General features: G+C 46.7%; 1 protein-coding gene across 1 annotated transcript in view; it reads left to right on the forward strand.

Moving 5' to 3' along the window:
• itga9 (integrin, alpha 9) overlaps window positions 1–23,574 on the forward strand; it is a 936,771-nt gene that overhangs the window by 723,486 nt on the left and 189,711 nt on the right. Inside the window, exons 22-23 of the mRNA XM_072467362.1 lie at window positions 2,943–3,051; window positions 9,455–9,562. Of these exons, the coding sequence (XP_072323463.1) occupies window positions 2,943–3,051; window positions 9,455–9,562 (217 nt within the window). The remainder of the gene's footprint in view (window positions 1–2,942; window positions 3,052–9,454; window positions 9,563–23,574) is intronic.

Genomic DNA, 23,574 nt, shown 5'->3' on the forward strand with positions numbered 1-23,574 from the left:
CGAACTTCCTGTTCCCGCCTTAAAAAATAAAATTAAAAAAAAATACAACAGCAAAGAGGAACAGAAACGGGACCAGGTTAGTGTTTACTTAAATACTCACCCAGCAGCAGACCCCGCACTCCGCTCCCGCTGAAACTCCAAGTGCTTTTATGTTTTGCAATCTCATATGTCAGGAATAAAAGAATGACTAGGGTAAGAGTAGGGCCAGTCAAAGACAGTAGTGGGAAGTTGTGCTTGGAGTCCGAGGAGATAGGAGAGGTGCTAAATGAATATTTTTCGTCAGTATTCACACAGGAAAAAGACAATGTTGTCGAGGAGAATACTGAGATTCAGGCTACTAAACTAGAAGGGCTTGAGGTTCATAAGGAGGAGGTGTTAACAATTCTGGAAAGGGCGAAAATAGATACGTCCCCTGGGCCGGATGGGATTTATCCTAGGATTCTTTGGGAAGCTAGGGAGGAGATTGCTGAGCCTTTGGCTTTGATCTTTAAGTCATCTTTGTCAACAGGAATAGTGCTGGAGGATAGCAAATGGAGGATAGCAAATGTTGTCCCCTTGTTCAAGAAGGGAGTAGAGACAACCCCAGTAACTATAGACCAGTGAGCCTTACTTCTGTTGTGGTCAAAATCTTGGAAAGGTTTATAAGAGATAGGATGTATAATCATCTGGAAAGGAATAATTTGATTAGACATAGTCAACACGGTTTCGTGAAGGGTAGGTCGTGCCTCACAAACCTTAGAGTTCTTTGGGAAGGTGACCAAACAGGTGGATGAGGGTAAAACAGTTGATGTGGTGTATATGGATTTTAGTAAAGCGTTTGATAAGGTTCCCCACGGTAGGCTACTGCAGAAAATACGGAAGCATGGGATTCAGGGCGATTTAGCAGTTTGGATCAGAAATTGGCTAGCTGGAAGAAGACAAAGGGTGGTGGTTGATGGGAAGTGTTCAGACTGGAGTCCAGTTACTAGTGGTGTACCACAAGGATCTGTTTTGGGGCCACTGCTGTTTGTCATTTTTATAAATGACCTGGAGGAGGGCGTAGAAGGATGGGTGAGTAAATTTGCAGATGACACTAAAGTCGGTGGAGTTGTGGACAGTGCAGAAGGATGTTACAAGTTACAGAGGGACATAGATAAGCTGCAGCGCTGGGCTGAGAGGTGGCAAATGGAGTTTAATGCAGAAAAGTGTGAGGTGATTCATTTTGGAAGGAATAACATGAAGACAGAGTACTGGGCTAATGATAAGATTCTTGGCAGTGTGGATGAGCAGTTGAGATCTCGGTGTCCATGTACATAGATCCCTGAAAGTTGCCACTCAGGTTGAGAGGGTTGGTAAGAAGGCGTACGGTGTGTTAGCTTTTATTGGTAGAGGGATTGAGTTTCGGAGCCATGAGGCCATGTTGCAGCTGTACAAAACTCTGGTGCGGCCGCATTTAGAGTATTGCGTGCAATTCTGGTCACCGCATTATAGGAAGGATGTGGAAGCATTGGAAAGGGCGCAGAGGAGATTTACCAGAATGTTGCCTGGTATGGAGGGAAGATCTTATGAGGAAAGGCTGAGGGACTTGAGGCTGTTTTCGTTAGAGAGAAGAAGGTTAAGAGGTGACTTACAAGGAGGCATACAAGATGATCAGAGGATTGGATAGGGTGGACAGTGAGAGCCTTTTTCCTCGGATGGTGACGTCTAGCACGAGGGGACATAGCTTTAAATTGAGGGGAGATAGATGTAAGACAGACGTCAGAGGTAGGTTCTTTACTCAGAGAGTAGTAAGGGTGTGGAATGCCCTGCCTGCAACAGTAGTGGACTTGCCAACACTAAGGGTATTCAAATGGTCATTGGATAGACATATGGACGATAAGGGAATAGTGTAAATGGGCTTTAGAGTGGTTTCACAGGTCGGCGCAACATCGAGGGCTGAAGGGCCTGTACTGCGCTGTAATGTTCTATGTTCTAAATATTGACAGGTTCAAATTTAATTCCCGTTGTTTTGAGACTGAAGACAAGCATCCGCTTAGCTCCACCTCAAGATATTGAAGAATAATTTTGCTTGCTGATAAAACAGGTTAAATGCTAATATGCTGGGCGCAATTTAATGGCTTTGTCGCGCCCGACTTGGTGTCTGGACAAGGTCCTTGAATCTCGCGAGAGGCTTCTCGCGTGTCGTAAGATTTGCAATGCTTGAAATGCCTCGCCAGATTTAATCGCTTCTCGCGAGATGTAATGATCGGGATCTCCCCCTCACTGGGCGGGATCCAGATCAGCATCTTTAAATGATCATTAGGCTCATTTCAATATGAATTCGTAGGATTCTCTTGGCGCTCGGCAGAAGGCGCCAGGGCGCAGTTTAGTTCTGGTTTCCACAATTGTGGGCCAGACATCATGGCACCTCGGGGGGCGGGTGGGGGGGGGGGTCGCCCTAGCCATTAGAGGACCTGGCTGGTCAGGGGCAGGGTGACACCTCGCTCTCCCTCTGACACCTGGGTAAGTCGACATTGCCAGCCTAGGCAGGTGCCTGGGTGCCAGGTTGGCACTGCCAGGGACTGGGCCTGCGGGCTTTACCAGGTAGAGGGGGGGGCAAGGAGGCATTCCTGGGTGCCTTCTTGAGGTGGGGTGAGATTGGGACAGCCAGACAAAATGGCGCCCTGATCTCTGAGGATCCTTTCCTACTGGGCTGAACAATAGGAAGTTACTCCAAGTGCAGCCTCGGCAGAGAGAAACTCCGAGGCCAAAGAAAACCGGCAAAGTGCCATTAAATAGCGAGATATTTCTTGGTACTGCAACTGCCGAGAAATACCCCGTTAAACGTGCCAAAACCGGATATAGATTTTTTTTCCCAGTTAAACCGCACCCGTTGTTTATTCTGGCCACATATTTATTGGACCACAGTGCCGTGATTTTTATTTTGTCCAAGCTGATAACTCTTTATTTCTTTTCTAAAATAGGTCTATTGTTCCAGCTTCCTTTATTTACGGTGATTCAGTGGATGCATCAAAGTTTATTCAACTGGAAGACATGTCCTGCCTATTTCAGCCTTTCAACTTGACATTTCAGGTGAGCCAGCCATGCTAGTATCCATTTCTTATACAGTAGCAATTTGTTCAGAGAAGTCTATCTCTCAGCTGTGTACCTTTCCATTAAAAACCCTTTCAGTCTATGATATCAGCTGTAAAACCAGGTAGAAACGTTTTGTGGAATATACTGACTCCCACACTTGAATTCAGAATATTTGGTACCATTCCAACAAGAGTGTGAAATAGTAAAATCTACCCAATCTGGGACAATTCCATGATCCTGCATTTCTGACAGAGATTTTCAGTGGCATGGATTGTCGCCATTCCTGTGACCCATACTCTCAAACAGCACAACACTTGACAAATTCATTGCAATTTATTTCTCGGCCTAGACTTTGATACCTTGTAACAGATGCTGCAGAGTGTCAGATGGTAACACGAACGAGCAGCTCAGGAATACATATATCTCTCTGGCCTGTGCTAAGCTAGCCAGTTGCAACCCGACTAGCTGATTGTGGTAGTCAAAACGTACAGGAAGCCTTCCAGCATCTAAACAGAGAAAGAACCTCGGAACACAAACTCCTCTGGTACACCTCTGCTCTCATGAAGGGTCCACATTGAAAATGCCAACATGCTTCTCGTCCACCCCGATGTAGACTGCTTTTGGGAATCCCCAGATTCCAATACTCATGTCAGAATAGACGCAAGAACAAAGGTAGGAAAAAAACAACAGATAGTGGTCATGACATCCACTAAATCCACTCACAGGATATCAACTAATGAGTTTTTCTTCTTGTGAACAGATTTTGAAACACTAGTGAGGAGAGTCAGGCACTGTTCTTTACTGTTCTTGTTACTTGACAGATACCGGAGATGGGCTGAGTGGTTATCTTATGAGGAAGAATTGGACAGGATGGTCCTGTATTAGAGTTTAGAAGATTGAGATATGATGGTACTGAAAGATACAAGATTCTGAGGGGTCTTAGCAAACAGAGTGGATGCTGAAAGGATGTTTCTCATCGTGGGAGAACTAGGGGACACAGTTTAAAAGTAAAGGGCCTCTCAATTAAGAAGCAAAAATAATTATTTTTCTCAGTGGGTCATGAATCTTGCAAATTCTCTTCCCCAGGGACAAGTGGAGGTGGAGGGGTCAATAAATATTTCCATGGAGGAGGTAGATAGATTTTTGGCTAACAATGGTGTCAAAGGTCATTGTTGTAGGTGAAATGTGGAGTTGAGGCCACAATCAGATCAGCCATGATCTTATTGAATGGCGGAGCAGGTTCAAGAGCCAGAAAGGCCTATTCCCGCTCCTGATTCGCATGTTCTGATGTCCTGAGGTGAAGTGTAAGCCATTTTATTTTGTGTTTCCATTTGCGACTCTCAGAATATTATCTATTCCCAGCAATTGTTTACATTTTGAGGTTTAACGCCAGGAGACTGTGTCACAGGATCAAGTGCAGAGCTCAGTCTAAGCAATGTGGAGTGTGCTCGATTTATTGGGTTGTGCTGCACTCTTTAATTGGGTGAGTGTTGTACCTTTAGACTAATGCTACAAAAGAACAGCGCGGGTTCAATTCCCGTACCAGCTAAGGTTATCCATGAAGGCCCGACCTTCTCAACCGCGCCCCTCACCTGAGATGTGGTCACCCTCAGGTTAAATCACGACCAGTCAGCTCTCCCCCTCAAAGCAGCCTATGGTCATCTGGGACTATGGCTACTTTACTTACAAAATAAATAGATTGCAGATGCAGGCAAGTTGAAAGTAACAAGAACAGAGGCTTATTATATAGGTCTTCACTGTGCAAAGGCTGGTACTAGACTAAGGGCAAAAGCCCTGGAAGTAGCTGAAGACACCACACATGTCATGTGACTCAGTTCTTAAAGAGACATTGCACACAACTATAATAACCCACATATATAACAATGAGTACCTTTGTTTGAAGCTGGGCTACAAAGGGCTGTGCTTAGCAACCTCAATCGTTAATTGATTTCTAGATTTACAGAAGAGACCTATGAACAATGCAAATCCATTGCATTGATGTGAGATTGGGGATACTTGAAGTGCGTTCACTTGAGAAGTGAAGACAAAGTGGAGATTTGTTAGAAAATTTTAACAATTTAAAGAGTTTTGAATCGGGGAACACTGGCCACGAACTCCGCCCCCACCCCCCAAACCCCCAGTGGAAAATGAGCTGATGAGAGAGGGGAGCTGAGGGAACCTAAAATAAATGTACCATGCCCGTTTGATCCATTTATCCTGTTGCTAACTTTTGGTTGGTTCAATTGGCTCTGTTTTATAACCTTTGCTCTCGAGTCGCCAGGTCCACCACGAGGTTCAAGTTCAAGTAGATCAATAACTCAATACACCAATTAGTAAGATTCAAATCAAAGCACATTTATTATACACAGTAATCGCTACTCATGCATAAATTCTACTTCTAAGCTACTTCTACAACTAACAGGCCTATACTTAGCTTCGGACTGGCCCACCAGGTCAGGGGAACAAATGGCCTTTCGTTCGGGTTCGGAGTCTGCGGGAATCAAAGTTGGTACGGACTGGTAGCTAGGAACGCCCATCTCATAGCGAGCGTTGACTTAAGACTTACTGGCTTTTGGTGGCAGCTGAACCGGTCACTGTCAAGGGTTGGTTCGTGTTGCTGAGTGACCCGGTCAAGAAGAACGATTTGAACTTGGGGGCTTAACTTTATAGTCCCCAAGGGCTTCCCGCCTTTCGGGGTGGACCCTGTACCTGGTTCCAAGTGATTGGACTTTGTTCCAATCGCTTGGTTTGATTTCTCCAATACTGGAGTGGTTCCCTGATCGATGGACGGTCTTGAGGTGTCCGTTAACCTCTTTTGTGTTGGCTCCTGCTGGCGCCGGGGAGTCTGGCTTGGCCTTGTTTATCCCAAATGTTTCGATTGTACCTGGGGATCGCTTATTAGTATGTAGATGGCTGCTACATTATTATGCAGATGGTTGCTTGTATCGATGCTGTCTGGGCATCTGCAGAGTTTAATACACAGTAACTTGCACCTGCTAGTTTCTGCCTGTGTTGGCTGAATTTCCCTGCAGCCTTTGCTGTTCTCCATTTTACGTCGGGAGTTGGCCAACCCAGGTGGCTACAATCCTCTAGTCGTGCCCCAATGTTGACTTACTCTTTTGAGATGGCAAGCAGATCACCCACAGGAAGTCTTGGAATCCTTCTTCATATACACAGATCAGATTTGTTCATGGGGACCTGATGTGCTATTTTAGCTAGACACCTAAATGGAGGGACAGTGGTGTCTTTCACATTAGGCCTAGCCTGCCAGGTGGTGGATTGTGAATCAGAAGTGGCTCAGCAACCTTTAAAATGTTATTTTAGCTAGCCTTGTGGGTCAAGAAGAGCAGAAGGGTTTCCCTGGGCATCTCAAGGAAACCTTGAGGCTCCCTTGACCCGGTCTTAACCTCTGTCCTTCCTCACCACATAAGCGACTGCTAGGTTTGATCCCACAGTTGGCAGTGATGTCCCGCCACTGATTTCTTGCTTTTGCTTGCCAGTGCTTGATCTGCCTGCGTTTGGGTATGTCTCCATGAAAAGTTGTGCAAATGCTCCACTCTCCCAATGTTCCGGGGTTTTCCATATGTTTCAGAGTTGGAAAATCAGCATACCCACTCTCCTCCTTCCACCCCTGCTTTAAAATAGGGACCACTATTTCTGTTGGTTAGAATGACAATGAACAAACATAATAAAGATAACATTTTTCCTACCAGGGCGAAATGTTTTGTCACAAGGAGTGGTAGATGTGAAGATTATTTGCATCTTTTAGGAAGAGGCTGACAATTAATAGAAGCAGAAGGAGATCTAGAACTCGAGGAGAGAATTGAGCAGTGGAATCAGTTTATTGCCAAGGACTGGCACATGCGTGCCAGGCCACATAGCAGCCTTTCTACTGTGAACCCAGGCAGTTCAAACTTGCGGGGTTTAGAAAATGGTAGCTCTAAAACAGGGGCCTGTTGAATGTGCACCTAGGTCTGGTGTACAATAATCTATGCATTCATTTATAGAACAGTTCCCGACCCCGAACGCAAGATGCTCGGTACTTTGAGTGCTAAGGGGATTCTGCATTGAAGCAATATATGTTGATTTCATTTACTACATGCAACATGTAAAAGAGTATCTTTGATCCTTAAAACGACACGTGCTTATATGGACCTGACTTGTCGGTGCATTCACTGCAGTTTGTCCTGATTGACTGACTAAATAGGACTCTTTACATTTTTCTGGACCCTGCCAAACGCTGAACATTCAGAGCATTCAGCATTATTTTTATTAGACTCAGTCCCTCTTTGTACCTCTTGGATAGTGTAAATTCTTGGCAGGGGACATGCAGCTTTCTTCTACAAGCATGCCTTTCAACGTAAACAGCCCCTTTGGGAAAATGCAGCTAGTGCTCAAAAACGCATACCAACCCAACTCTTTGCATGCTCAGCTCCATTGACAGCTTTTATTTATCTCATTCCAATCATGCTCCTTCCCATAATGGGGAAGGTATGACAGCAGGGGAGGAGTTATGGTCTAGTAGCCCCCTGGACCTGGAATTTGTACAAATCCCTGCAAATGGTAAGAGAACATTTTACTGAGGTTTTATTTTACACCTATGCTATTTTTGAAATTTGGCACTTCTAAAACACTTGAACAAGCTGCACTCTTATGCACTTCATTGTTTAAAGGAAACATTATAAAGTTGGCAGGTTTTCCCATCTGAACTGAGGCACAATCTAAACTTATATTGCGGTAACAAAACTTGAGTGGATTTCACTTATTTTCCTCTGTGTCTATTCTTAGTTTTGCAATGGTGTTCAGAGTTCCATCTTGTTAGATTAATGTGACATGAACAACATAGGAGGAAAGGAACTTAACAAATCATTTTAAATGTGTTAGTCCTAACAAGACCATAAGGACCTTGCTGCAATAATTGGAAGTTCAAAAGTTTATTTCAATCAACTTCCAGTGGAGATTTTCCAAATAGCGTTATAGTCATTTAGTAATATAGAACTTGTGTATTGCGAAAAGTACACATGTTGCCAAAGCTTTTAATCTTGCACTAATCAGGACAATTTGCAAGAATACCAAATGTAAAAGGGAACAACAATTTATACTTCATTTGAGGAGAGTAATGATTGATTGGCAATTGATTAGCAGAGGCATTGCCATAAGGAAAGTAACAGTTTATCATAGAATTTACAGTGCAGAAGGAGGCCATTCGGCCGATCGAGTCTACACCGGCTCTTGGAAAGAGCACCCTAGCCAAGGTCAACACCTCCACCCTATCCCCATAACCCAGTAACCCCACCCAACACTAAGGACAATTTTGGACACTAAGGGCAATTTATCATGGCCAATCCACCTAACCTGCACATCTTTGGACTGTGGGAGGAAACCGGAGCACCCGGAGGAAACCCACGCATACACGGGGAGGATGTGCAGACTCCGCACAGACAGTGACCCAAGTCGGAATCGAACCTGGGACCCTGGAGCTGTGAAGCAATTGTGCTATCCACTTAATGCTACCGTGCTGCCCAGTTAATTGACGACTGACAGTTAACCACCCAGCTTTGTTTAAATTTAGATAAAGCAGGTTGACTTTGATTGGTCAATGCATGGAGAAGGAAGCAGATATGACGATCAACCATTTTGTTTCATTGAAACAGGTACAATGTGTGTTCATGGTCTCTTTATATTTAATATTCTTGCAAATTGTCTTGATTAGTGCAAGGCGAAAGGCTTCAACAACATGTGTCTTTTTTCAGCAACTGGCATTATGCTAAAATAATTCAGCTAGTACTGGTGAAAACTAACTCCTTCAGGACTCTTTCTGAAGCGGGATTAAAATGAACTACAGCCAGGGATATTACTCAGCAATAAATAAATAAAATTGTGATTAAATATTTACATAGCTTTTCCATAATTAGAATTGAAGGCAAGTGCCATCACGCCTGACTTCACCACTTCTTTGCACTGTCTTTCTTCCTCATTTAGAGTTTTAATTTGTGATGATTATATGGAGGGTAAACAAGGAAATGTGTAAAATATAAACAATCTCTATAAAGGTTACCACTGTGAGCCTAGGAGAAGGATGTCACAAGACCAGTAGGGGCATATAATTAAGCTGGTACTTCCAGCAATGAGCAATGTTCATGGACAAATCTCCGGACATTAGGGCTGAACAGCATGTGACTTTTATTCATTAAGAAGGACCTCTTGATTGCAGGATCATCCAATGTTCTTCTACAGAGTTCTGTATTAAAAAGGAAGCCATAAACTATGCAAGGTGTGTCACTAGAGCAGTTAATGTTATGGCAGGTGTGGGGCATTTGCTGAGGGTTGTAATGGAACAGTTTTAATCAAACAGGACTGATAACAGCCTTTTTCCCCCCCCTTTATTATTGAATTAAAGGTTATAAACATGGGCCCAAGCAGTGTGCCAGAACTTGCTGTGCAAATTATGATTCCTAGCAGACTTTATACAAATGGAGCTGACATCTTTCTTATCCAGGAGGTTGTGGTGAGTACACAGTGCTATCAATACCACTGTAGTGTCCTGCTTTCTTTGAATAAACTGTTTGTATCAGTTGGTTGTCAGGTATAGATAGCATCATTTCTTAAAATATGCAGCAATCGCAGGGTTTAGAAATTGCTGATAACTTTCCCTTTATATGCTTACTTTACAGATCTAGATTGTGTTAAATGTTCTTTTCTGTCCACATGCAATTGCCAATGATTGACACTGTGTAATGAGGCACTATGTCATGACTGCGGACTCTATTATTTTTGCCATATTTTTAGCGTGCTTTTTGACTCTCCAATGTTACATGTTTTCTGAGAAATGTACAGTGCCCCTTTAACAACACGTCAAGTATGAATAAGCAGTTTTACCTGTTCAAATCTGCAACTTCCAACAAGCCCTACATTATTCATATTATTAATAGGATACAATTTGTCTCCAATACTCCTAACGAACAGCTTTGTGCACGGGAAACACACCCTGAGATTCAGAAACATGAACAGTTCAGGGACCGCAATTGATGAGGTTGCAAGTCTGATATAAGCTTGAATATAGATTCCTGGGCCAGAACTTTATGGCCTCTGCAGGGGCTGAATGGCTGGCAGGGGGTGTCATAAAATTGGGTGACATGCCAGCTGTACCAATCCACGTGCTTATCTACCCCTATTGGAATTTTACTACCGGCAGTGGAGGTGTTGGGTGACTTGCCTAATTCAGGGCCCTTATGTGGCCAGTTAATGGTCAGGGACTCCTCCTGCTGCCACTGGGATTTTACACATGGCAGGGGAGACCAACACCAAGTGTCCAACCCATGAGGTGGCGAGACAGGGGCCTTCTCTTCAGGCCCCCTGCGAAAATCAGAGGTCCTTTACAACATACTCCCTAAACCCTGCACCACCACCCTTGCCAGGGCCTGCCAGCCTGGCCCCAGAGAGACTTCAGACTTGCCTCTTAGCCTGAGCTACATCGCAGTGCCCAATGGGAATGCTGGGACAAGACAACTGCAAGTCATTTGATTGGCTGGCTGCTCTTGGGGGTGGGATGTCCTCCTTGATGGTGGTGTGAGGCATGCTGGCCTTAAGCCATTCAACAGCTCAACAGTTGTTAAATGACTGTGGGGCATGTCCGCCAAGTTGAGATGGGCTCACCCCAGTTTTGATGCTGGTGTTGGTGGAGTTCCCACCCCATAGCATAAAATACGGCCCCTGGTGTATGAAGCTCTGTGGCAGGAGACATAAAGGCAACAATTTACCACAGATTTTCTGACCAGATGACACTAGTACATACCCAGATGTAAAAGGTTGAGTGAGGTCAACTATGACAGTTCTGCCTCCTGCTGAAGGCAATCAGGTAAAAATTCAGGACGAGCAGACAGATTGCATGCCACAGATGATGCTTCCAACTTGAGCCTAATTGAACATAAAGATTTGTTCATCTCAATCTGTGGTCACGTTTAAAACCACCAAGCATCTGTTTCCCTTTGAGCAGTTGTTTCATATAGCACTAGCACATGTGCTAGTACAGAAACGTGCTTCGTACAGGGACCACAATTGATGGAGTCACAAGTCAAATATATGGCAGAATTCCAATATGCATTCCTGGCCAGAACATCATGCAGCCTCCCTGCTGGGGGCAGGATGGCAGGCAGGGGTGTCAGGAAAGTGGTGACATGCCAGCAGCAACATTCCCGGAACTTACCCATTACAATCTTAACAGTGGGCAGCACGGTAGCACAGTGGTTAGCACAGTTGCTTCACAGCACCAGGTTCCCAGGTTCGATCCCCGGCTTGGGTCACCGTCTGTGCGGAGTCTGCACGTTCTCCCCGTGCCTGCGTGGGTTTCCTCCGGATGCTCCGGTTTCCTCCCATAGTCCAAAGATGTGCGGGTTAGGTGGATTGGCCATGCTAAATTGCCCTTAGTGTCCAAAAAGCTTAGGTGGGGTTGCTGGTTACGGGGATAGGGTGGAGGTGTGGGCTTTGGTAGGGTGCTCTTTCCAAGGACCAGTGCAGACTTGATGGGCCGAATGGCCTCCTTCTGCACTGTAAATTCTATGAATCTATGGTGGAGGAGTCATCAGGTTACTCCCATATTCCCATTCATCTTACCACTCCTGTACTTGTGTCCTTTAGTCCTGACCAAATGGACCTGAAGTCATCTGTTTTGTTTCCACATTACCAGTGGATTTCAACAATTTGAAAAACAAATCAAAGCTCATCTCAGTCTTTTCCCAATGTATGTGAGAAAAAAACGAGCCTTTATGTAGCACCTTTCACACTTCGTACTGATTAATTACTTTTGAGTTGATGTTATAGAACATAGAACATAAAACAATACAGCACAGTACAGGCCCTTCGGCCCACGATGTTGCACCGAAACAAAAGCCATCTAACCTACACTATGCCATTATCATCCAATAAACGTTTAAATGCCCTCCATGTTGGCGAGTTCACTACTGTAGCAGGTAGGGCATTCCACGGCCTCACTACTCTTTGCGTAAAGAACCTACCTCTGACCTCTGTCCTATATCTATTACCCCTCAGTTTAAAGCTATGTCCCCTCGTGCCAGCCATTTCCATCCGCGGGAGAAGGCTCTCACTGTCCACCCTATCCAACCCCCTGATCATTTTGTATGCCTCTATTAAGTCTCCTCTTAACCTTCTTCTCTCCAACGAAAACAACCTCAAGTCCATCAGCCTTTCCTCATAAGATTTTCCCTCCATACCAGGCAACATCCTGGTAAATCTCCTCTGCACCCGCTCCAAAGCCTCCACGTCCTTCCTATAATGCGGTGACCAGAACTGTACGCAATACTCCAAATGCGGCCATACCAGAGTTCTGTACAGCTGCAACATGACCTCCTGACTCCGGAACTCAATCCCTCTACCAATAAAGGCCAACACTCCATGGGCCTTCTTCACAACCCTATCAACCTGGGTGGCAACTTTCAGGGATCTATGTACATGGACACCTAGATCCCTCTGCTCATCCACACTTTCAAGAACTTTACCATTAGCCAAATATTCCGCATTCCTGTTATTCCTTCCAAAGTGAATCACCTCACACTTCTCTACATTAAACTCCATTTGCCACCTCTCAGCCCAGCTTTGCAGCTTATCTATATCCCTCTGTAACCTGCTACATCCTTCCACACTATCGACAACACCACCGACTTTAGTATCGTCTGCAAATTTACTCACCCACCCTTCTGCGCCTTCCTCTAGGTCATTGATAAAAATGACAAACAGCAACGGCCCCAGAACAGATCCTTGTGGTACTCCACTTGTGACTGTACTCCATTCTGAACATTTCCAATCAACCACCACCCTCTGTCTTCTTTCAGCTAGCCAATTTCTGATCCACATCTCTAAATCACCCTCAATCCCCAGCCTCCGTATTTTCTGCAATAGCCTACCGTGGGGAACCTTATCAAACGCTTTGCTGAAATCCATATACACCACATCAACTGCTCTACCCTCATCTACCTGTTCAGTCACCTTCTCAAAGAACTCAATAAGGTTTGTGAGGCATGACCTACCTTCACAAAGCCATGCTGACTATCCCTGATCATATTATTCCTATCTAGATGATTATAAATCTTGTCTCTTATAATCCCCTCCAAGACTTTACCCACTACAGACGTGAGGCTCAGCGGTCTATAGTTGCCGGGGTTGTCTCTGCTCCCCTTTTTGAACAAAGGGACCACATTTGCTGTTCTCCAGTCCTCTGGCACTTTTCCTGTAGCCAATGATGACATAAAAATCAAAGCCAAAGGTCCAGCAATCTCTTCCCTGGCCTCCCAGAGAATCCTAGGATAAATCCCATCAGGTCCCGGGGACTTATCTATTTTCAGCCTGTCCAGAATTGCCAACACCTCTTCCCTACGTACCTCAATGCCATTCTATTAGCCTGGGGCTCAGCATTCTCCTCCACAACATTATCTTTTTACTGAGTGAATACTGACGAAAAATATTCATTTAGTATCTCGCCTATCTCTTCAGACTCCACACACAATTTCCCATCCCTGTCCTTGACTGGTCCTACTCTTTCCCTAGTCATTCGCTTATTCCTGACATACCTATAGAAAGCTTTTGGGTTTTCCTTGATCCTTCCTGCCAAATACTTCTCAGGTCCCCTCCTTGCTCGTCTTAGCTCTCTCTTTAGATCCTTCCTCGCTACCTTGTAACTATCCATCGCCCCAACTGAAACTTCACACCTCATCTTCACATAGGCCTCCTTCTTCCTCTTAACAAGAGATTCCACTTCCTTGGTAAACCACGGTTCCCTCGCTCGACGCCTTCCTCCCTGCCTGACCGGTACATACTTATCAAGAACACGCAGTAGCTGATCCTTGAACAAGCCCCACTTATCCAGTGTGCCCAACACTTGCAGCCTACTTCTCCACCTTATGCCCCCCAAGTCACGTCTAATGGCATCATAATTGCCCTTCCCCCAGCTATAACTCTTGCCCTGCGGTGTATACTTATCCCTTTCCATCATTAGCGTAAACGTCACCGAATTGTGGTCACTGTCCCCAAAGTGCTCTCCTACCTCCAAATCCAACACCTGGCCTGGTTCATTACCCAAAACCAAATCCAACGTGGCCTCGCCTCTTGTTGGCCTGTCAACATATTGTTTCAGGAAACCCTCCTGCACACACTGTACAAAAAACGACCCATCTATTGTCCTCGAACTATATCTTTTCCAGTCAATATTTGGAAAGTTAAAGTATCCCATAATAACTACCCTGTTACTTTCGCTCTTATCCAGAATCATCTTCGCCATCCTTTCCTCTACATCCCTAGAACTATTAGGAGGCCTATAAAAAACTCCCAACAGGGTGACCTCTCCTTTCCTGTTTCTAACTTCAGCCCATATTACCTCGGAAGAAGAGTCCCCATCTAGCATCCTCTCCGCCACCGTAATACTGCTCTTGACTAGCAGCACCACACCTCCCCCTCTTTTGCCTCCTTCTCTGAGCTTACTAAAACACCTAAACCCCGGAACCTGCAACATCCATTCCTGTCCCTGCTCTATCCATGTCTCCGAAATGGCCACAACATCGAAGTCCCAGGTACCAACCCATGCTGCCAGTTCCCCTACCTTTGTTTCGTATACTCCTGGCATTGAAGTAGACACACTTCAAACCACCTACCTGAACACTGGCCCCCTCCTGCAACGTCAAATCTGTGCTCCTGACCTCTATACTCTCATTCTCCCTTACCCTAAAACTACAATCCAGGTTCCCATGCCCCTGCTGCATTAGTTTAAACCCCCCCAAAGAGCACTAACAAATCTCCCCCCCAGGATATTTGTGCCCCTCAGGTTCAGATGTAGACCATCCTGTCTGTAGAGGTCCCACCTTCCCCAGAAAGAGCCCCAGTTATCCAGAAATCTGAATCCCTCCCGCCTGCACCACCCCTGTAGCCACGTGTTTAAATGCTCTCTCTCCCTATTCCTCATCTCACTATCACGTGGCACGGGCAACAACCCAGAGATAACAACTCTGTTTGTTCTAGTTCTGAGCTTCCATCCTAGCTCCCTGAAAGCCTGCCTGACATCCTTGTCCCCTTTCCTACCTATGTCGTTATGGATGCTGTCTTCGGTACTTTTCCCCCGTGATAAAAGATAGGGTAGGCATTAACCACAGCGTTGTGCCCGGCACGGATAGCGGCGCACTGGTTAAGTAGAGAGAAACGCCAAAATCAAGATTCGTGCCTTGCGTGAACCAGTTTGATATCTAACCGGCGCTCTCCCGAAAACGAGTTCTGGGGGCTTTTTGTCTGTGAGGTCTTCAAGCCATCTTTCAATATTGTGGATACCCATAACAGGGGCAACTACAGCTACTACCTGTGTGTCCTACCAAACACTTCTAGGACAGAGCTCTGCTCTTGGTTCTATGCTGAAGGTCACTTTCTCCCTTTGACTGTGAGCAGCCTCTAGCTTCACAGTGTTGCTAACTTTTGGTTGGTTCTTAATTTGGCTCTATTTAATCACGTTTGCTTAAGAGTCGCCAGGTATTTTTCGACACCGCCACAAGGTTCAGAACCGAATACTGATCAATGACTTGATACACCAGTTAGTAAGTTCAAAAGTAATGCTCATTTATTTACACACAGTCAAATCTACTCATGCATAAACTCTACAAACTAAACTACCACTATTACTAAGGCCTATACTTAGCTTCGGGCGCACACTCAGTCAGAGGAACAATGGCCATTGCTCGGTTCTGAGGCTGTTGGGTTGAGCTGTTTACAGGGTAGCAACTAGGAGCGTCTATCTCGTAGCGTGCATTGACTTGGAACTTACTTGGTCAGCTGTAGCTGCTAGGCTAGTCTCTCTCTTCGCTGAGAACCAAAGCCAAAGGAGGAAGATTCTCCCTTGGGTGATACCTCTTATACTGCAAAGGGCTTTGCGCTCTTTTGGGCGGGCCTTGAACTTTGCCTCAACTAATTGGGTCTTTCCCAATCATCGGTATCGATTTTCCTCCAATACAGGGGTGGTTCCCTGATCGCTGGGCGTGTCCTGGTGACTGTCAGTCAGCTTTGTCTTGGCTTCATCTAGCGCCGGGGAGTCTGTCCTAACATTGTGGATCTAAATGTTTCCCTTTTGTCCCCGTTGATGCCTCATTAGTATGTAAATCGTTTGGTAGTTTCTGTCCTGTCTGAGCGTTTAAGGGTCGAATCAACAGACAGAGCTTGCACCTGCTTGTTTCTTAGCATTGTCCAATTTTCCCTGCAGTCTTTGCAAGTGTCCATTTTGTAATCGGGACGTGACCATCCCAGATGGTTACGCTCCCTCCTTGTGATCCTCAACGCGAAGCGTGAAGGATCACACTACCATGGCGTCTTCATCCTCTGATCCCCGGGGCACCCATGCTTAGGCTCTACACTGTCCTATCCTATGCAACACAATTTTACCTAAACCATTTTAAATACATTCATTATCAAAAAATGCTGTGACATTAATACATGCATTACAGAAAAATAAAAAAACTGGAACCTCTAACTAGTCTCAATAAGCCATCCTCATTCAAACAATCCAAAAATACAAACAATCCAAAAATAATCTATGCATCTTAAACTGTACAAAATAGCAGCACACAAATTTCTGTGGCCTGGCAGTCAGACACAGAGGTTTACATCTCTTTATTCCAAGAATAAATTAAAAGAATGGATGCTCTTTAATCCGTCCCAATGGATTCGGGGGTCTGGTGAAATCCGAAAATGGGGGACCTAAATCTGTATACGGGGTGCGAGAGCAATAGGCTCTGTTTCACCATTTCCTGACTGTAAACGTTTGCACGACACTGCAAAGTATCGGCAGCACTAAGAGTGCTTCGACTACATATGAGAGCGAGTACCAGGTGATAACCGTATCACACCAGGTCGGGGCATTGCTAGCTGTCGCTGGGCTAGTTATCTCGGGCTTCCGTGTATTACAGGGGTGAGAGTCATTTGGTAGAGGGATTGAGTTTCGGAGCCATGAGGTCATGTTGCAGCTGTACAAAAATCTGGTGCGGCCGCATTTGGAGTATTGCGTGCAATTCTGGTCGCCGTATTATAGGAAGGATGTGGAAGCATTGGAAAGGGTGCAGAGGAGATTTACCAGGACGTTGCCTGGTATGGAGGGAAGATCTTATGAGGAAAGGCTGAGGGACTTGAGGCTGTTTTCATTAGAGAAGAAGAAGGTTAAGAGGTGACTTAATTGAGGCATACAAGATGATCAGAGGATTGGATAGGGTGGACAGTGGGAGCCCTTTTCCTCGGATGGTGATGTCTAGCACGAGGGGACATAGCTTTAAATTGAGGGGTGATAGATATAAGACAGATGTCAGAGGTAGGTTCTTTACTCAGAGAGTAGTAAGGGTGTGGAATGCCCTGCCTGCAACAGTAGTCGACTCGCCAACACTAAGGGTATTCAAATGGTCATTGGATAGACATATGGACAATAAGGGAATAGTGTAGATGGGCTTTAGAGTACTTTCACAGGTCGGCGCAACATCGAGGGCCGAAGGGCCTGTACTGCGCTGTAATGTTCTATGTTCTATTTACGGTTTGTGTGGTAGGGGTCAGGGGTATGTCCGCGCGCAACTGAAGGGATCCTGCTAAGATCCATGTGAACACAAAGGTTGTCTTCATCTTTGTCGGACTTCTTTGTCTTCCTCTGTGGTTCCTGGGTTTCTGGAGTTCTGTGAACACAAGCATAATCTGTTATTATCTTGCTTAAGATCTCGTATGTCTGTCTGTCTGTCCTTTATTGCCAATTTCCCTTTGTAATTTGTCACCATCTGCGACTCCCTCATTTTTTTTTTAACCGAATATTTGGACAAGACATCTAAGAAAATACTGCCGTACTACGAGCCGTCTCGCAGCCTGTGTGATTTACCATCCCAGTGTTTGAGGATGTAAATAGCATAGGGAAGCAACCTAAGGGTTGCCAAAACCAAACAAAAGAATTTTGAACGTAACGAGCCAAAATGGTGCGTATGGGCCGCGGCGGGTAAGAAATGGGTGGAATCCCCGGGTAGGACGGTGATCAATGCCGTATGTGCTCTACCCGAGCGTAGCTGACCAGAGGGGGCCCTCAGGCAGGGCGGGGACCAATGCCGTTTCTCCACTGCCTGAGCAACCGGCAAGAACGGGTAAGAATGTGGTCGTCGTGGGGGGCTGCCTCTTGAATTAGGAGAGCAACTATGAGTCGGGTTCTGTCAAAAGACTAGTTCCTCTGAACTATTGTCTGGGACAAACTTGTTCCATTAACAAGTTTAGATCCTCTAACAGCCATTGGCCGTCAAAAGGGGTGGGTGACGTGGGGCCGTGAAAAAACTTTACGAGTTTACATACAACACTTCACGATAACACTAACGAACAAACATTCAACAAACATGGTGCAGGTTCCATCAGAAAGGACACCGTGGGCGAGATACTCCACTCCCGCGCTGAAGTGCCCACGCCGTCGTGAACGCCGTCGTGAGGCCCCTATCCCGACCGATTCAGGGACCGATAATGGGCTAGGATTGGGGCCGCGTCATCTACATGCGCCAGGCCTTGTCGCCGCGTAAAGGCGGCGCCACATACATGACGCGGCCAGCGCCGCATAACTGGTGTCACCCGTGCATGCGTGGTTGCCGTCCTCTCCGAGTCCGCCCCGCAAGAAGATGGCCACGGAAGGAAGGAGGTACTCCTTCAGAGAGGACGGCCCGATGATCGGTGGGCACCGATCGTGGGCCATCCCACATTTGAGGTACCCCCCGGTGCAGCGTCCCCCCTCCCCCCCACCCCACCCCCGCAGGCCACCCCCCCAGCGTTCCCGCGCTGTTCCCAACGGCAGCGACCAGGTGAGGACGGCGCTGGGGGGAACCCACCGTTTTGGCCTGGCCGCTCGGCTCATCCGGGCCTGAGAATAGCGGGGGTGCCGGAGAATCACCATTTTGGGTGTCTCCAGCGATTCTCTGGCCTGCGGCCCGCGGAACTCGATGGGGCCGTTCCCGCCGCTTGGGAGAATCGCGGGAGGGCGTCGGACCGGCGTCCCGGGAAATTTTGGCAGCCCAGGCGATTCTCCCAACCGGCGCAGGAGTGGAGAATCTCGCCCCGTATCTCTCCATCGGTTCCTTTTTTCTCCATCATCTCGACACCTCACTGCTCAATAGCGAACAGGGTCGCAAAGGGATTGGTTTGGTGGGAGTCAGACTCTTAAGTCATCATCTTCTCCCGGCTGCCAAACTCTTGTCTGTAGTAACCGTGCTAAAGTTGCTTGGGGCGAATTGGGGTCCATCTCATCGTTCCGGATGAGCCTGAACGAATTGTCTCGGTGCCAGAATCGTGTGTCGAGGTTGGAGCTAATATGCTTCAATCCGTAATCGTCGGGTGATGGGTCTGGGTCAGGGGCTTTGATATAATTGATCTCAAATGGGTCGGTAGAATCATGCTCAGATTCACTGGGAGTGAGGCCTGGTGCAGGGGTGTAGGCATAACGTGGTGTGCTGTGGCTATCGTCATCTTGATTGCTATCACTGTCGCTGCTGGTTGATGGAAGGGAGAGGCAGAGTCATGCCTCTGGGGGCGGAGTTGAAGTCGTGTCTGAGGGCGGGCTGGAGTAGTTGGGGGAGGGTAGGAATACATCATCGTCTGCTGCTGCGAGCAGGATGTGGTGTGTGTGGTTATTCTGTGAGCCGTAAGCCTTGAGCTGGTTTATATGAAACCACGCAGACTTACCATTCGGATAGGTTATTTTGTATACTGAGGGGCTGACTTTGTCCGAAATGGAGTATGGTCCGGAAAATTTTGGGGAGAGGAATGAATTGGGGTTGTAAAGGGAAAGCATAACTTGTTGCCCTACTGTAAACTCAGTGGCGTGTACTGTTTTGTCGAAACAGGCCTTCCTCTGTTTCTTCCTGGTTCCAAGTCTCACTGCTGCGGCGAGTTGGGCTGCCTTTATGTTCTGTACTAGTTGCGTAACCGCATTTTCTTGCGTGAGGGCTGTAACTGCGGGGCTGGCCAAATCCAGTCCTAGTAAATACTCAGTGCCTTTCATGGGGCGTCCGGTCATGAGGGTGTGGGGGGTGTATCCTGTGGATGTAGATACTGTGTTTTGTAAAAACATCAAAGCAAATGGGAGTACTGAATCCCAGGTGCTGTTATTCTGCTGTACCATTTTCCTGAGGGTGGCTTTCAATGTCCTATTCATTCATTCTACAATACCACTTGACTGGGGGTGGTATGCAATATGGAACTTCTGTCTGATTCCGAAAATCGTGAGGACGTTTTTCATTACACGTCCGGTGAAATGGGAGCCTTGATCGGACTCTATACTGCGTGTAAAGATGTGGTGTGTCAATATTTTAGCCGTTGTCTTGGCCGTATTAGTTCGTGATTCAAATGCTTCCACCCATTTTATGAAGGTGTCTATGACCATCAACACATACTTGTAACCATTTCTGCACAGGGGTAGGGGTCCTATATAATCTATCTGGAGATTTGTCCAGGGTCCATTAACGGGGCGGGTACGGCTAAGTTGAGCCTTTTTAGCATATCTGTCCGGATTGTTCTGGGCACAGATTAAACAATTCGCTACGTAGTGTGTGACATCGGTTTTTAAATCAGGCCATCAGCAAAGCAGTCTGAGGTGGGCTAGGGTGGGTTCAATTCCTTGGTGTCCAAGATTGTCATGGAACTGACAAATGATCTGGTGACCAGGGGCTGGTTTAGCACAATAGGCTAAATCGCTGGCTTTTAAAGCAGACCAAGGCAGGCCAGCAGCACGGTTTGATTCCCGTACCAGCCTCCCCGAACAGGTGCCGGAATGTGGCGACTAGGGGCTTTTCACAGTAACTTCATTGAAGCCTACTCGTGACAATAAGCGATTTTCATTTCATTTCCTGTCCTGGCTGGGAACTATATAAATGCCATCCTTTAAAATCACACCGTCGTGTGTGGTGATTGCGTTTTTAAACTTGTCGTACGAGGCTGGGAAAGTTCCCTTTAAAACTTCCCTGAGTTTCTCATCCTATTTCTGGGCCTTCGCTAAATCCTGAATGTTGGTCTGTGAGACCTGAACTGCGTGTACTGGGGTGCTTTCGGGGGGGTTCCAGAAATAACCATGCCTGCAGCCTGCTTTTGCTAGGGCGTCTGCTTTAACGTTTCCAGGGGGGGGAAGAACGGTGATGACTGCGAACCTTAATTATGCCATATTTCCTATCCTGCGCTGTCTCTAAGATATGGCGGAGTAAGGGGGCTGAGGGTAGGGGTTTATCTTCCGCGGAAACAAATCCTCTTGTTTCCCAGAGTGGTAGGAAGCCTGTCAAACTATTACAGACATACAAGCTGTCTGAGTAGATGTCTGCTGGGGTCGGGAAAGAGTCTGGGTGGTCTACAATATACGCAATTGCTGCCAGCTCTGCTGCCTGCGAGCCTAAGTGTCCTGGCAACTTCAAGGAAATTTCACCTACGGCGCCTCCCTGCGCGTCCTCTGCATATATACCGCAACCGGTAATTCTCTTTCCGTTTAACACTGTGGATGAGCCATCCACATATATCTTCAGGCACATGTCTGTGGGCTGGGGTCTCTGGGGTGTACTACCTGTTTTCCTGGGGGGTGTTTTGGGAATAAATGGGCCTGTGTTGTGTTTAGTGGTGATGATCTCACATTCGTGAGAGGTGCCTGCATACTGCAGATTATCGGCAAGGAGTGTGCGGGTTTTGGTTCTCTTTACCGTGATGTCCCGTCCCTGCAAAAGAAGGGACCAATGGGCTGCGCGAATTTGGCTGACTGTGCCATCTTTAAGTCGGCCGTCTAACAATAGCTGTGTCGGTGTGTGTTCTGTGAGGATGGTGTTGGGGTTGAATCCTGTAATGTAGGCGATGTATTGCACTGCCCAAAAAACTGCGAGCAGGTGCTTTTCACAGGCAGAAAATCCTTGCTCTACGAGGTCTAACATGCGTGAGGTGTATGTTACGGGGCATAACTGGTCGTGGCGTTCCTGGTGGAGCACGGCTGAAAGGATTCGGTCGGTGCTTGCTACCTCTATAGCGTACGGGGAATGTGGATCTGCGACCTGTAATGCGGGGGCTGTGCTGAGTGCTCTTTTTAAAGCGTCCATGGCATCTGTATGCTGTGGAAGCCATTCCCAAGATGCCTGCTTCTTGAGAGGTTCGGAAAGGGGCGCTGCTTTAGTGGCGAAACTGTCAATATGGTTTCGGCAGTAACCAACTAGTCCTAAAGATGACCGGAGGGCTGAGACATTGTGGGGAAGGGGCAATTTGACGATCGAGTTAATTCTCTTGTGCTCGGTCTTGTGTTTACCATGAGTGATCACTGTTCCCAAGTAAATCACTTTTTCTTTCAGAATCTGGGCCTTCTTGGGGTTGACTTTACAACCAATTTCTTTTTGGAGTGCTAGGAGTTCGGCGAGAAGCAAAATGTGCTCTCCCTTTGTGTCTGTCTGTAGTAACAAGTCGTCTACATACTGGACCAGACAATTGGGGCGGGAAAATTTTGCTAAACCATTTGCCAGCTGTCGGTGGAAAATGGAGGGGGAGTTGTGGAAGGCACGTCCATGTGTACTGTTGCCCTTGGAATGTAAAGGCGAATTTGTACTGGCACGCTTTAGCCAATGGAATGGACCAAAAGCCGTTACTAATGTGCAAAACCGAAAAAAATTTTGACTGGAGTCCCTGTTTGAGCATGGTCTCGGGACTCATGGCTATGGTGGGGGCTGCTGCTGGGGTTACTTTGTTCAGTTCCCGGTAATCAATGGTCAGTCGCCATGATCCATCCGGTTTCCTGACTGGCCAAATTGGTGCATTGTTGTGGAGGCTACTGATCTGAGTACGCCTTGATCCACCAAACTCTCTATTACTTTGGAGATTTCTCCCTCTGCTTCCTGGGGAAATCTGTACTGCTTCTGGGGTTTAGGGTCGGGACCTGTAACGTTCACAAGGCCAGTCAAACTGCCACAGTCATGCTTGTGCTGTGCAAATGCTGCTTTGTGTTCTGGCAGAACTGCCCTAACCTGTTTGTCTGCACTAATGGCTTGAGGGTCGAACCAGAAGTCTCCTACTGAGCTAATCCTATTTATGTATTCTCCTCCTGTGAGCATGGCAGGGGCTCGTGCTGCCTTTGCCATTTTCCATACACACTTGTTAACTGGGTCAAAAGAAAGGTTATGGGAGCTCATGAAGTCGATCCCAAGGATATGTTCTGCTGTCTGTGGCAGATCAACTAAAACTACGGGGTGCTTTGTTGCAATGTTCCCTATCTGTATTGCTATAGGGGCTGTGATGTGTCCCTGTTGTAAATGGCCTGTAAAGCCGCTGAGTGTAATGGTGTCTGTTGTGGGCCACGTGTCTCGCTGGAACATCGTGGAGGAATTGAGTGTGGTGCGGTATCCTCCTGTGCCCCAAAGAAATTCCACGGGTTGTCCCCGAACTTTGCCTGCTACTACCGATCTTCCGGACTCGTCCCAAAGGGTGTCGCAGACCCAAGTTGGGGAGCCCGAACACCGTCAGTCGGTG

This window comes from Scyliorhinus torazame, chromosome 11 (genome assembly GCF_047496885.1).
Source record: "Scyliorhinus torazame isolate Kashiwa2021f chromosome 11, sScyTor2.1, whole genome shotgun sequence".
Taxonomy (NCBI): domain Eukaryota; kingdom Metazoa; phylum Chordata; class Chondrichthyes; order Carcharhiniformes; family Scyliorhinidae; genus Scyliorhinus; species Scyliorhinus torazame.